This window comes from Solea solea, chromosome 12, assembly GCF_958295425.1.
Source record: "Solea solea chromosome 12, fSolSol10.1, whole genome shotgun sequence".
NCBI lineage: Eukaryota > Metazoa > Chordata > Actinopteri > Pleuronectiformes > Soleidae > Solea > Solea solea.
Genome location: NC_081145.1, coordinates 21,507,420 through 21,522,311, shown reverse-complemented (window position 1 = coordinate 21,522,311; position 14,892 = coordinate 21,507,420). Strand labels below are relative to the sequence as shown.

Below are 14,892 nucleotides of genomic sequence, written 5' to 3'. Positions count from 1 at the left end.
CTAAAAATGCTGATTTTATCTAAGGATTCTCAAAGGAGAGTAAGCCATTCACAAAGTTCACTTTCACAAATTGTTCAATGCAAAGGCAGGTTTATTTTTTATTTGGGTGAGCCTTTTATGAAATGGCTAAAATCTGTTTTTTCTTCTGTCCCTCATGGCCACCATGTTTTCAGGTCTCTGGAAATGGCTGCACACACACACACACACACACAGCAGCAGCAGCAGCGTGCTCTATGAAGTCTTTGTTGATAAAACTGTATTTCAACGCCTCAAAACAACCGCACTTCCTGAACTGCCCCTTTAAAGCACCAATACAAATTCCTTGTATGTTAATGTGTACTTGGCAGTAAAACCGCGCCTGGGTTAGTTAAATGGCATTTTATTTTGAAATGTTACTTTATTTTGAAGGCCCCTGGACCGGATAAGGAAACATTCCACGCACGTTGGCTTGACGCAGTGAAGTCATAAAGAGACGCAGCAGCGGCGGCATGTTTAGTAAACCTGGGCAGAAGCGCCGCAGCCGCTGCAGAGAACCCCCGCCCCCCCTCCCCCAGGTTTGTGCGCTCATTCTTTCTTCAGCAACAAAAGAAAGTTGAGTTAAAATTCGACAGGAAGTGAATAAAGCCACGCGCTGACACAACGAAGGCAAACGAGGGATGGTTTCATTGACTACATTTCGCAAAAGTCTCCGCTGCAGCGTCAACTTGGCTCGTAAATTCTCCCACAAATAAGAGAATAGGAAAAAAAAGGACTTTTTTCTCAACAAAATGTGGAGCGGTTAATCGTTAATAGTTGTCAGCGAAGTCGACGATTTTTTTTTCCGTAGTTTGTGACTGGACAAACAGCTGAAAGAGACGTTGCTTTCTTCAGGCAGGGTTCGGTCAATGGAGCCCCAGTTGCTGTGCTGTGAGGCGGACAGGCCTGCCAGGGCCTACCGGGACTCCAACCTGTTGACTGACCGGGTCCTGCGTGTGCTGCTGCTGGCAGAAGAGAAGTATCTGCCAGCTCCCAACTACTTCAAATGCGTCCAGAGGGAGATCGCTCCGTACATGCGGAGGATAGTGGCTACCTGGGTGCTGGAGGTGAGTTACAGCCATTATGTGTCCCACAAAGACACAAGAATCACGTTGTCGCTAATTCTTCCCCAAAGTGTAGGAAGCGGCCCACTGGTGGACCATAAGGGTATTGCAGCTGGACCTCAGACACATCTTTTTTTAACCAAAATTATTCTTTGTTTTTTTGGGGAAAAAAATAAATCTAAAATAAAGATGTTTAATAATATATGATGTCACACATTATTTTACATTTTAATGACGTATGACTGACTTTTGCTCATTTATTATCACCATTTGTTGCATATTATTTAGTTAATTGGCCAGTTATTAGTGTGCCATTTTTATGGTTAAATTCCTATTTATTAGATGCAGTGTAAAAAGTTGAATATTAATGGTCAAAAATGCAAACAGCATAAAAAATGTAGTAACTGCACAACAATTAACACTCATACCTATATTCTGGCTGCTCTCTCCTCCCCTTATGATACTGTGTTAATGCACTGACATTAATGTGTAATTATTTCTCCAGTGTCTTGTGTCAATGTGCTTCTGTTTCTTTGCAATGGGGAAACGACAGAGTGTACACATATAAAAACATATTGCAGTGCTTAAGTTCAGTCTTTCCTGAGGTTGAGCCCTGCTTTTGTTGAACTGGATTCAGACAGGCATCTGGATGTGTGTCAGAAGAAATATGACACCAACAAGCAGCAGACCAATCACAACTTTTGCAATCTGCATTTCTATGACACATAGTTAGATTTCTGGCGAGGTGTTTGTCACGTACATGGAGCATCATGTCATAGTGTCCTGCGTTGGGTAGGTAGTCAGGCAGGCACAGACCAGTGTGTAGTAACAAAGTGGAAGTTGTTGGCCTGGTGTGACACAAAGAAACCGACTTATTTATGACTCTGATAAAGACACAGTGTTTAAAGACAGTATTGTCGGTTTGTCTTTGCAGGTGTGTGAGGAGCAAAGGTGTGAGGAGGAAGTCTTCCCTCTGGCTATGAACTACATGGACCGCTTCCTGTCCGTGGAACCCACAAAGAAGAATCACCTGCAGTTACTGGGAGCTGCTTGTATGTTCCTGGCATCCAAACTGAAGGAGACAATCCCTCTCACTGCAGAGAAACTCTGCATCTACACAGACAACTCTATCACACCTGCTCAGCTCTTGGTAGGTCATAAACAGCCAGGTCTTGTTCTGTTGCCCCAACACAGAAATTCCCCTGGCCAACACTTCTCTTTTTTACTCCTCAGTTCACCTGGTCGGTGTAGATAGTCACACACTGTCAGTGATTGTTGAGATTGTGTGAATGGTTTATTTCTATGATATTGTAATAACATGATCATAACAGATAATGTGCCTTATGAGAAATAAAAAAAACGAATTGCCCTGTGGTTGTTTGTGCTGATGCGTTAGCATAGTCTACAATTAAATACATATTAATTATAGTCATTAAAAACAACACAGAACCAGCAGAGTGATACATATTGCCCTGTGTGTGTGTGTGTGTGTGCATGTGAACCAATTGTCAAACAAACCTATCTTTGTGAGGACATTTTGGCTGGTCCACATCTTTAACAGGCTTTTTGAGAATTAAGACCTGGTTTTGGGGTTAGGCATTTAGTTGTGATGGTTAAGGTTAGGGCATTATGTCTATGAGTGTCCACACAAAGCATGCAAAACCAGCCCACTACCACTACAGACTGAATTAAGTCTCTGTGAAATGCTTTCACTGATGTTTGTTGTCTTTATTTCTTCAGAATTACTGTATTTTTCCTGGGTGTTGATAAAATGCATCTGATCATTTAATTATGGTTCATTAAATACACTGTTTTCAAGTAAAAATGCACTCTTAAAGATGCACCTATTACTGTTTTATCATGGAATCACAGCTCCCTGTATCTTAATCGAACTGTAAGGCACCCAGTGTTTATTAACTATGTGCTATAAAAGTATAACGTGGTTCTCAGGCCTCAGACGAGAATCCCTCATGTTTTCATGAAACTTAACCCCACAATCGACTTCCCCACACAATCTTTTCTCATGAAAGTGCTTCTGTCTTCATCCACTCACAGCAAATGGAGCTGCTGGTTTTGAACAAACTCAAATGGGACCTGGCGTCGGTGACTCCGCTCGATTTCATCGACCACTTCCTGTTTCAGCTGCCAGTCAGGCAAGAGAGCCGGCCCATTCTCAGGAAACATGCTCAGACCTTCGTGGCACTGTGTGCCACAGGTATGTTTGGCTCGATGTTTCCTTTTCCGACACACCTTTACAAGCTCTCTTCACAAGAACAATGCCATGAGGCAAATTTACAAGGAAGATTGAGTGATTTCATGATTAGAGTTCATTTTAGACAGAATTCACACGAAAAGTGTCTCTTTCTGTGTTAAACTGAAGGGATATGCACTGAACATTCAGTTGATCTCATGACTTCACAGGTTAAGAAAACGGGCGTCTTAAAAACATTTTATGTGACAGAACATAACATAACACAAGTGCCTTATTTCTCCTGTTCACCTCGTGATTGTTAAGACAAGGTTGTATGAGGAAATTGCATATTGATTGTCTTACATCAGCCGTCTGCCTCGGCATCAGGAAAAAAGGATTTTATTTTGCGTCATCTCACTGTTTGTCTCGACAACCCAACAACTGGAAAATTAAGTTTGTGTGGATTTAGTAAACTATAAAACAAACAATTTCAGCTCCCAGGACATGAGAGCTGCTGGTCTGTTGTTGCCTCACTTTGTTGATTTTGTGTCACTTAAGTAAATCTGCACGAAGGATTTCAAACAACAAAGTCACACAATAACACACATAAAGAAAGAGAGTAGGAAAGGACTGATACTGTTTTATACTGAAATTTGAAAAATGTCGAATAAGGTGCTTTTCGGTGTGGGGGTGTCACGTTCACAGCAAAAAGATCTGAAGACCAAAGCACTTTTGTTGAGGAAAAGTAAAGATTTTACAGTTAAAATGAATACGGCAAACTATACAAACTAAGCACCAATGTGTTGCAGTGAATTCAGGCTTTCATCAATCGTCTTTTTCACCTTTTGTTTCAACTCTTTTACCGTACCCACAAATCAACTTCGTGAAAGAGCAATTCTTGCGTTCCACGATGTAAAATCACAAATATTCTTAATTGACTTTAGTTGCTGTCAAAACAGGAAGATCAAGTGGCGAACATATTCTAAGGAGGGTGTACGATCATTATTGGAGGAACCTTTTTAAAAAGTGGCTAAAATCAGTTTTTCCTGATGTGAAGTCTGAAGAGAGTTGAATTCTGAATGTGAAAGTGCGCTGATATTAAAATGTTGCTGTCATCGATGTTTCACAGACAACAAATTCATCGCCAGTCCTCCGTCCATGGTGGCAGCAGGCAGCATGGTGGCAGCAGTGGAGGGCCTCCAAATAAAACTGGTGGGAAGTTCCCTGAAGTCGCAGAAACTGACCGAGCAGCTTGCACAGATCATCAGGAGTGACCCGGTAGGTGCCAGAGAGAGCGAACACGTCACGTTCACACGCGTCGCCGTTCATACACTGACCTGAACTTGTCTTCTCTCCAGGACTGTCTCCGAGCGTGTCAGGAACAAATCGAGTCCCTGCTGGAGACCAGCCTCAGACAGGCACAACAGCAACACATTGGCGTTACTATGGAAACTAAGAACATTGGCGAGGGGCAGGACCTCTCAACTACACCCACAGATGTCCGCGACGTAAACATCTGACTTAGATGGGAGTGGAGGAGGTGGAGGAGCAGGTTGATGTGATGAAGTGCTTCTTTGACACAGACATGGCTGTGTTTTCACATCATGTGGTTTGTGTGTTGAACACTCACGAGTAACTGGACTCAATATTGTGTGACCAGCGTGAACCACGGTGGAGGCCACGAGTGGGAGCGGCGTGAAGGTCAAACGAACACCCCGTCAGATGTTGTCGGGAGGTGATTGTGACTCTCGTGGATGTCGTCTCTGGTCGCCTCAGTCCACTGTGTAATGTTAGAAGCGTCTGATAGAACGAGAAGAACTTGAACTTTTTTTTTCTTCTTCTTCCAGCCACACGTACAGCAAGTCTTTCTGTTGTCCCCGATGAAAAGGGGGCGAAAAAAAAAAAGACCTCAGGTGTTTATTTAGATTCTGATATTTATTGTTTCAGATCATTTGACTTGTACACGAAGTCGACGACTACGAGTTGTACTCAAAGCGGGGGACGTCTGTCTAGAATCTGCTACTCTATTAACAGTACGACTAAGTTGTCGTACCTACATAGTGCTATGAACTTTTTTTTAGGGTTTTTATAATGGTGTTTTCCATGACACTAGTGATGTGTATCAGATGAAGCTCTATATGGGTGCTTTTACGGTATGTCTGCTTTAGGACGGAATATAAAGATGAATTAAAGGACGACTGTCTGATAAAACACGTGTCGCGTTTGTTCTTGGTGTTTCTGTAGCGACCTTCTCTTCACCGGCCTATCATAGATGCAACTTTGCCAATCACTATTTGATTATACATGACTAAAATTTACACACATTTACTCTCAGAAAGTTAATAAATGCACTAAAGCTATTTTTTATCCAAGAGTTTATATAACGGTTTAGTTTTCTGATAACCTGTTTCATGTATATAATATTTAGCTTACATAAATTGTTATGTATTAACTGTTTATCACATGGAGGGGGGAAAAGAAAACTTTATGGCGCATTGACTCACACCTTAAATTACTGTGAACTTTGTCATTATTAATATGTAATTATATTCCTTTATGAACTGGCGACATTATAATGTCAGCTGGAATTGTCACCAGTGCCCCCTCGCGGCTCTCCTGTGTAGGATCAAGCGGTAGAAGATGGATGTAGCTGCACTCTTGCAATTCCAATTCCTCTTTTAATTTCAACTTCCGTCTTCTGTCACCATGTGCCCAAGGTATACCAGGCTGTTCTGAATTAAGGTGAATTATTTTATCTTCAGTTTCAGCCAAATAAAATGATTTTCATCTATAGCGTTTAGTATACGTATCTTTCATTGAGAACTGCCTTAAATATTCTGTGTTCTGTGCAGGAGACCGCAATAATACCAGAGTTAAGGACCCGGTAAGTTAAAGTCTCTCACCTGCACCAGAAGCACTTCAGTAAGTATCAATTTATTTCGAGTTTTCTTCTCAAAAACACAGCTTTTTACTGGACGTTTCCTGCCTAAGGTCATTTCTGCACTTCATGGGTTGTAAATGGAAAACTAAATTTTTAGCAGTCTACACTAAAAGCTTCTAGTCGTCTTGGTTAAGTCTCTTCTTCAAGCTTTTTGGCTCTTGATCCCTCTCTGTCGGGCACATCTTCTCCAGCCTTTGTTCGGTCTGTGACCTGCCGTCTTCAGCTCTTCATCTTCAGCTGTTTGTACGGGGCCAAGTGTAAGTGTGAGGCTTTGTGTGAACCCTTCAAGGACAGTCACAGGCTTGTCCTGAAGACACTCCAGCTTTAGGTCCTTGTCGTGCTCAAACGGTCACCTCCACTCTCATCGTCGTGTTGCTATGACTTCAAGGACCCTCTCTGATTTTGTGTAATTAAAAAGTATTGTCGTGGGAGATTAGGGGCCACAGGGAAAACTGAATTCTAAAAAAAGAATCAAGCAGAAATAGCAAGTTGGGGCCAGTCTTCATGTCCATGGAGTCCACACAAAATTAATTAATTATCTAATTTTCATTTATGTTACAAAGATTTTGACCAAGTGACTTGGATAACCAGCACTGAGAGTGTAATTAACTGTGCAGCTGAAACCACTGTTCTTCTGTGATACAGTGTAGTGCACAGTTGTCACCACTAGAGGGCAGTCAGTTGAGTACAATGATTAAAGGTTTGTCAAGGTTATTTTCCCCCCATGTCATTCTGACGCTGCGTTTTTTGACTGCTGTTTTACTTCCAGTCACTGTAACATACAGAGTAGTGGACTCTTTTACCCCTTTAAAGTGTGTATTTATTGGTTTTACTGTTGACCATCTTTATTCATTTGATTTCATTTCAACTTTTATTCCTAGTATTTAATACTATTTAAGTTCTACAAATCTTCATACTTTCTGCTCAGCCGATATCACGTTTTCACACATCTACCAATACCAGATATCAGTCCGACGCAGTCATTTTAGACCAATTATGAACTTTGATGCCATTTAACCAACACATTTGTGCCGAGTCATTTCAAAGACATAATTCTCCAGTAGTGTAACAACTATTGTTCTCCCAAAAGGAAGGAATAAACGGCCCAAACATGACTCACCATTTGATTTGTTGTTTGAGCAATGGTGTAATGCCAGCCCGTGTATGCAGTTTTTAAAATGACACATTTTTTTTTAGGAAAACAAAAAGAGGCAGAGACAATTCTATAGGTTAATGAATACATTCAAGCCAACAACAGTGGTCCTCAACACAGGGAGTGGCTGACCTCTCTTCCATTTGTCAAGTCACCTTAATATTTGTGCAGGTGTGGTGAACCACCCACATCTTTGTCTAATTGTGAAACTATCAAAAGTGTACCGAAGGTGTTTGCTGACACAATGACAAAGGGCTTTCTTAAATCCCTGTCTGCCCCTATTAAACACTGACCGTGTTGTAGAGTAAGATAAAGGTCCAGTAGTATAATATGTGCAATTGGTTACAAGGTCCCGCCCTCTTGAAAAGTAGCCACCTACTGTATATAAAACACACACAGAAGCTGCCTTGCAGCAACAGTGCACTCTCACACAGGTTGGCAGTCACACAGCATCTAGGGGGGTTTTCAAAGAGACCTGCAAACATGTCGGTGAAACTGGACGGCAACATTTTTGTGACTGGCACCAACAGAGGCATCGGTTTGGAGCTGGTCAAACAACTGGCCGAGAAGACAGGACCGACATGTCACATCTACGCCTGCTGCAGAGAGCCTGAGGGCACCGGAGCTGAGGTGAGACACATTTATATTTACAGACTGTCATTACCTGTTTCATACGTACTGCCAACACCCACACACACATGCACACATGCACACACACTATGTATGAAAGTGAGCTGGTTAACTGTTTTTACATGGACTCTGAACCCATGCACTCGAGGACGTGTCCGAGCTTTAATGTCACAGTCATAATCTGTGTGTGTGTGTGTGAGGTTAAAAATAATTGTATATCAAAATTTTGATCCATTACAGTCATGTCAAGTATAGTAAATATAATGTGCACAAAAATATCAACAATTTCATACAGAATTGAGTGTATTTCTATCGTCTCTGTGCATCCTCTTCTCATTCCTTCTCTCTCCGTTCCTTCCAGGCCCTGAGGCAGCTCGTCACTCAATATCCTGGAAAGATCACTATAATCAAACTAGGTAAACATGTTGCTATTATACAAACATACCACCCGGCTAAATTAAAAGAACACATTTATATATTCATATATATATATGTATATATATATACATATAAAATCCCTGTCACAGTCTTCTGTATCATGCAGTTCCACATGCACGTTAGCCTTCATTGAGGAAGAAGAAGGTGGGGTTAAAAGCAGAATGAAAAACAGGTACACAATCAGCAAACAGGATCAGCAGATGTACAAGACAAGACTGAGAAGGCTAAAGGGAAAACAATATGGTCAAACCACTAGAGTCTAACAAAAGAAAACTGCCGGAATGTTACCACGTGAGGGATGAGGCAAGGCGACAGGTGAACGGCTGAATGAACGAGGGCGAGGCATGGAGTTAAGGTGGCGTGCACTTGTGCTCTTTATGAGGAGGAAAAGGCAAGTCCAGTCAAACCAGTACAGATTTCCCCTGTGGATATGAACATGGACTGAAATTGAGTGTGTTTTTCTAGTAAGTTAGTAAGTACCTAAGTCATTCTTTTATTTATAAAACTCATTTAAAACATAGTTTTCCCGACTACAGAGCTGCACAGAAGAGATAAAACAAGTTAATACAGTAAAACATTCTCTTTGTCCCTCAGTTACTGTGTTGGGATCTGGTCACCCTAAGGACACGCTGCTAGTTACTAATACTGAAGCACAGCACCTCCCACCACACACACACACACACACACACACACACACTGTACACATCAATCAACAATGTGGATTTTTACTCTGGCTATTGTTTTGTAAGAGGAGAAATGAGAGGTCAAAGGCAACGTGATCAGAACCATGGACAGCGCTTGGTCCGAGAGGTGAAAACAGTGTGTGAGCCAAAGCGGAGGAGCTGTTTAATGCATTCTACTTGATATAGTCAAGCGGTTATATGAAGTAGAGCACCATGAGAGTGAAACGAGCGGCAATAATGAACAAACATCAAATTCTCCTAAAGTTACCTGTTGCATAGTTGTTGAGACACAGCTGCGCTGATGTCGGTGCTGGCAATGATTACAGGAGGGGAGGCCGTGGCGTTTTTGTTTTTGCTGCTTTCTCCTCCTGTTGGCTCTCTGCTGTCACGCCACCACAATCCAAGCATTCTTGTCATCAAAATCGGTTTAATGTGGTCAACATTCTTGGCAGATGTAATCATGTAATATGTCGCCACACCAGCAGCTGAGCGCAATCTGAGTATTTAATGTCTGTAAGATTTGATGCCACTGACTTGTTGACCTTTTAGTTACCAAAATCATTTTGCCACAACCCTCATTTTTCCCCACATTATTTCACACATTTCAGATATTTTACAGATTTGAATTGTTCTGATTTTATTTGGTGAATAGAAATCACCTTTTCACATCACATGAATATTTTCTGTTGCATGTCCACTTGCAGACGCATCCGACGAGGACAGTATGTCAGCTGCCGTCAAGACTGTGAGTGAGCGTATCGGCGATGCTGGTTTGAACCTCCTCATCAACAATGCTGCGATCAATAAACCTCCCCAGCATGCGACATTAGCTGACACTGGGAAAAAGGACATGATGGACGTGTACGAGACCAACGTGACTGGACCGTTTCTCCTCGCTAAGGTGGGATTTTTTTCTTTCTGTTATACACAGGACTTTTTATTTTAAAAGAGAGGTTAAAGAAAGTAACAAGACATGAACAGATAAAAAAGGAATTTATTCAAAATACGTGCACAAAATCTACATTACAAAGTGCTTTGAAGTGGTAAAAATGTTGAATTATTTGAATTACTTCCTCCTCTATAATTACTTAAAGGTACATTTTACATGGCTTGCACATTTTTACTGATCAGTTGTTGGTCTCAAGCTTAATGCAGCCCCCTGTGCTTCAACCTGAAATGAAAAATAAAGATGAGCTTTGCTTACAAAAAAAAACAGTTTGATGCATTAAAATCACAGTCTGATAAAAAGCATAACCAAACGTTAAAAATGCTATGACTAACAACAACTCTCACCTCTCTCCTCAGATGTTTCTGCCGCTCCTCCAGAAAGCAGCAGAGAAAGGCTCATCGGAGGGTAAATTTTTATTTCATGTGAAGAATATGAGAAGCGTAAAAACAGGAGGATAAGTTGACGTTTCAAAGGATGATCAGATTTGAGAGAGAATGAAAAGCCAAGTTAACAACAGGAAATACTCAAAAGGACTCACTTTTTTGAGTTTCAAACAAAATCAAAACTATGAAAGTAATGACTTACATTTACTTGTCTTACTGTAACTGAGTAGGTTTTTTGTATACTTGTACTTTTCATTTTGAAGCCATTTTTAAAATGTGTAATTTTACTTTTACTTAAGTATGTTTTTTTGGAAGTACTGTACTTTTCTACATCATATCTATTGTAAAACAGAGCAGACAAGGAAGAAAGGAGTGTGTACACACCCAGGTCTATTTATTATAATAATAAACTGTATTTGTATAGCACCTTTTATACAAGGATTGCAGCTCAAAGCGCTTCACATAAAAGGATCTAAAAAAGAAAAGAGATGCAAACACAACACAGGGTGGAATGAAAAGGAAAAGGCTAAAATCAAAAAGTAAAAAAAACAACCTGTTTTAACTTTGAGATAAAACAAAAGATGCAAACAAAACAGTAAAATATACAGGGTGGAATAAAATAAAAGGCTAGAGTCAAGAGGTTAGAAAACCTGATTTACCTTTAAAATATACTAAAAAAAAATGCAAATCTCTCTCTCCCTCTCTCTCGGTTTCAGGTGATAAAATGTCCTGCAAGAGGTCAGCCATCATTAACATCTCCACCATCTTCTCGTCCATGGAGAAATGTCCGGAGAGCTTCGCTTTTGCACCGGTGTACTCTTACAGGACCAGCAAGGTACAGTTGACCTGACAATTACAGTATGATCTATTATTCACATACATTCATCTCATTCAAACCCTTCATTTTTAGTTTGTTGTCAATTTGAGGATTATAATCTGAGCTTCAGTGGATGAGTGATTCCATCATGTGTGCATTGTCATCTTTCACCTGAACATGAACACACAAAGGACACTAGTGTTAAAGGTCAAATGTAAATTAGTGACATCTCACAGTGAGACTGCAGACTGTCTGAAACCGAGAACATCCACACTTTTACGACACTTCTTTTCTGTAGAGAACGTACAAATGTAAAGTTTTCCGTCGTTTGCAGAAACATGAGATAAATCACTCCTGGAGATCAATATGTTAAAATACAGTTCTTAACATGGATATATTCTAATTCTGTGTTCCCCAAACTTTCCTTATGGGACGTTTAAACATGACAAACCACTCTGACCCAACATAAACTGTGACAAGAGTGACTGTTTTACTACCATTTCTGTAGCATGTATGATTGTTCTGAAGAGGTAAATCAGCCACTATTTAGAGGTCTAATCTACTACAGATATAAATCTCCAGTAAAAGTCTCTGGGACTGACTGTGATCGACAGTAACAAAGAGCATCTGCCTCCAATCCAGTGTTTTACGAGTGGCCTCAGGAAGCACTTACCTCATATAAATGTCAGAAATCACATGTTGAGTTTTCCGTTGTGCCTGTGTTTGGTCACCAGGCGGCGCTGAACATGCTGACTCGCTGTCAAGCTGAGGACTTCAAGAGCCGCAACATCCTGGTGACAGCGATCCACCCTGGCTGGGTGCTCACTGACATGGGAGGAGAACAGGTGAGGGGATGGAGATAAGACAAAAAAAACCCCCTCACTTAACAAAACCTATGCCAGTTTCAGTCTGTGATATATGAACTGAGTGTTTGCAACTTTATTTCATCATCAGACAATGTTTTCTAACTGGAAACTGATGTTTCTGACTGTTCCAGTCCATCACAGTGTTACTGATCACACTAATGATGGCTGTGATCAGTTCATGTCAGCCATTTACACATGTGATGTTACTGTGACAATGGCTGCTTTGCATGTGGCTCATTTCCAAACTCCCTCAGTCACACTGGGATTAATACCAGTGACTTCCTTACTGTGTGGTAGAATAGAATAGAATAGAATAGAATTAATCTTTATTGTACACCAAGGTGGAAAATTGTCTTTTGTTCACCAATTTACAGATGACATAACAGTGATTACACTAAAAAAACAAGACCTTAAACCACTATAAAAGCATATTAAAATTATTTTTAAATAAATAAAAAGGAAAGAGTAAAAGGCAGTAATAGTAAGTAAAACAAACAAACAAAAAAAGTAAGTAATACTGTAAATAGAAGTTAAAAAGACCAATCATGCTAACCACCAGCTGGAGGTGGAGATAATTCCAGCTGACATGGGGAGAGAGGAAAAATCATTCATATAAGCACCTTTTAAACATAAAATGCCGAACAAAACTACATTTTGAAAAGCTAACAACTATAACGAACTATTTGAAAATAGTTTTTATTCTGTATTTAATTTTCTTTTCCCCAGCATGTTTAAAAAATGCAGGGAAAAGAGTGAAAAGAAAACATCATATCAAAAAGGCAAATTCCACTGTAATTTTGTCAGATTAAATATGTTTTTTTTTTAGTATCAACAAAGCTTCCATGCCTGATGTAGCTGGACATGGTGTTCCACAGTTTGGCAGTTTGGGTGCATTATTAAGAGATTTTTATGCCAGTAAATGTCTGTATGCTCTCTTCTTCTAGTGTTGGTTTAAAGTCTGGCAACAAAATTCTGAGCAAAGTTGACAAAAGACAAAGACAAAAAATGTATGGAATAGTTTGACTATAGTGTGACTGATTTTGTGTCATGGTGCAAATGTCAGGAACACGATTCAGTTCAGTATCTCGGTCTAGAGGAGACAACGTTCTGATTATAGGACCGTTTTCTGCTCTACACAGCCTTTCCTCCTCTAACGTGTCAATGCTGCTAAAATGAATCAATAAGTTCCACAATTCCTCCACTATGATGCTTCTGTATTTGCAATCTCCTTCACATCGTTTTATGTAAACATGAGTTAACTGACTCCTCTTACTCGTGTCCTCAGGCTCCAATGACCACCCAGGAAAGCATACAGAGCATGCTCACTGTGATGTCAATACTCTGCAACAAAGACAGTGGGATGCTTGTGGACTACGAGGGCAACCGAATCCCCTGGTAGCAGCTCACCTCACAATCCAACATTTGCAGAGTAAACCACCTTTGTCTGCCACCTTACACACTTAATAATACACGATACACAAAGTCCAGTTGCCTCCATCTAACTACTGTAGTATGAACTGTTGTAACTTTACTTTCATGTGAATAAAAGTAAGTAAAAGTGTGTATTTACACTAAAACAATTGTGAAAGTTTGTCATTATTAATATGTCAATGAAATGATATTCCTTACTAAGCATTATTTGAGATTATCAGTTGTGTGTCGCTACATTACAGCATGGCAGGAGAAAAAAAAGGTAATTTCGATGGGGCCCTTAACCGAAATGAAACGAAAAAAGTCATAGTTTAGTATGTCGTCCAAAATCAGTCAAAAATGTCATAGTATAGCATGTCTTCCAAAATCACTCAAGGAAGTCATAGGTTAGTATGTCGTCGAAAATGTGACAAAAAAGACATAGTATAGCATGTCGTCCAAAATGTGACAAAAAAGTCATAGTTTAGTATGCCGTCCAAAATCACTCAAAAAAGTCATAGTATAGTATGTAGTCTAAAATCACTCAAAAAAGTCATAGTATAGCATGTCGTCCAAAATCACCCAAAGAAGTCATAGTATAGCATGTCGTCCAAAATCAGTCAAAAATGTCATAGTATTGCATGTCGTCCAAAAACACTCAAGAAAGTCATAGGTTAGTATGTCGTCGAAAATGTGACAAAAAAGTCATAGGTTAGTATGTCGTCGAAAATGTGACAAAAAAGTCATAGTATAGTATGTCGTCCAAAATCACTCAAAAAGTCATGGTATAGTATGTCGTCCAAAATATGACAAAAAAGTAATAGGTTAGAATGTCGTCCAAAATCACTCAAAAAGTCATAGGTTAGTATGTCGTCCAAAATGTGACAAAAAAGTCATAGTTTAGTATGTCGTCCAAAATCACTCAAAAAAGTCATAGTATAGTATGTCGTCCAAAAATCAGTCAAAAATGTCATAGTATAGCATGTCATCCAAAATCACTCAAAAAAGTCATAGTATAGTATGTCGTCCAAAATGTTGCAAAAAAGTCATAGTATAGCATGTCGTCCAAAATTAGACAAAAATGTCAGAGTATAGTATGTCGTCCAAAATCACTCAAAAAAGTCATAGTATAGTATGTCGTCCAAAATGTGACAAAAAAGTCATACTTTAGTATGTCATCCAAAATGTGACAAAAAAGTCATTGGTTAGTATGTCGTCCAAAATGTGACAAAAAAGTCATACTTTAGTATGTCATTCAAAATGAGACAAAAATGTCATAGCTTAGTATGTCGTCCAAAATGTGACAAAAAAGTCATACTTTAGTATGTCGTCCAAAATGTGACAAAAAAGTC

The 14,892-nt window shown here is 39.8% G+C and overlaps 2 protein-coding genes across 2 annotated transcripts; both read left to right on the top strand.

Annotated features, from left to right (window-relative positions):
• Positions 1 to 529: 529 nt before the first annotated feature.
• Positions 530 to 5,481, top strand: LOC131470647 (G1/S-specific cyclin-D1-like). Its single transcript, XM_058646612.1, has 6 exons — positions 530 to 554; positions 871 to 1,082; positions 2,014 to 2,229; positions 3,135 to 3,294; positions 4,400 to 4,548; positions 4,629 to 5,481. Exons 2-6 carry the CDS (start codon positions 885 to 887, stop codon positions 4,788 to 4,790), a joined length of 885 nt encoding a protein of 294 aa, XP_058502595.1. The 5' UTR covers positions 530 to 554; positions 871 to 884; the 3' UTR covers positions 4,791 to 5,481.
• Positions 5,482 to 7,758: 2,277 nt separating this feature from the next.
• Positions 7,759 to 13,712, top strand: LOC131470202 (C-signal-like). Its single transcript, XM_058645867.1, has 7 exons — positions 7,759 to 7,994; positions 8,356 to 8,410; positions 9,820 to 10,016; positions 10,421 to 10,469; positions 11,164 to 11,282; positions 11,999 to 12,109; positions 13,416 to 13,712. Exons 1-7 carry the CDS (start codon positions 7,848 to 7,850, stop codon positions 13,527 to 13,529), a joined length of 792 nt encoding a protein of 263 aa, XP_058501850.1. The 5' UTR covers positions 7,759 to 7,847; the 3' UTR covers positions 13,530 to 13,712.
• The last annotated feature ends 1,180 nt before the right edge of the window (positions 13,713 to 14,892 follow it).

Bases quoted from the DNA above. Each gene is read 5' to 3' on its own strand.
- LOC131470202 (XM_058645867.1), top strand. From the start codon at position 7,848: ATGTCGGTGAAACTGGACGGCAACATTTTTGTGACTGGCACCAACAGA. The intron at 7,995-8,355 runs GTGAGACACATT...CGTTCCTTCCAG, and splicing joins CTGAGGGCACCGGAGCTGAG to GCCCTGAGGCAGCTCGTCAC. The intron at 11,283-11,998 runs GTACAGTTGACC...TTTGGTCACCAG, and splicing joins ACTCTTACAGGACCAGCAAG to GCGGCGCTGAACATGCTGAC.
- LOC131470647 (XM_058646612.1), top strand. From the start codon at position 885: ATGGAGCCCCAGTTGCTGTGCTGTGAGGCGGACAGGCCTGCCAGGGCC. The intron at 3,295-4,399 runs GTATGTTTGGCT...GATGTTTCACAG, and splicing joins CGTGGCACTGTGTGCCACAG to ACAACAAATTCATCGCCAGT. The intron at 4,549-4,628 runs GTAGGTGCCAGA...TCTTCTCTCCAG, and splicing joins AGATCATCAGGAGTGACCCG to GACTGTCTCCGAGCGTGTCA.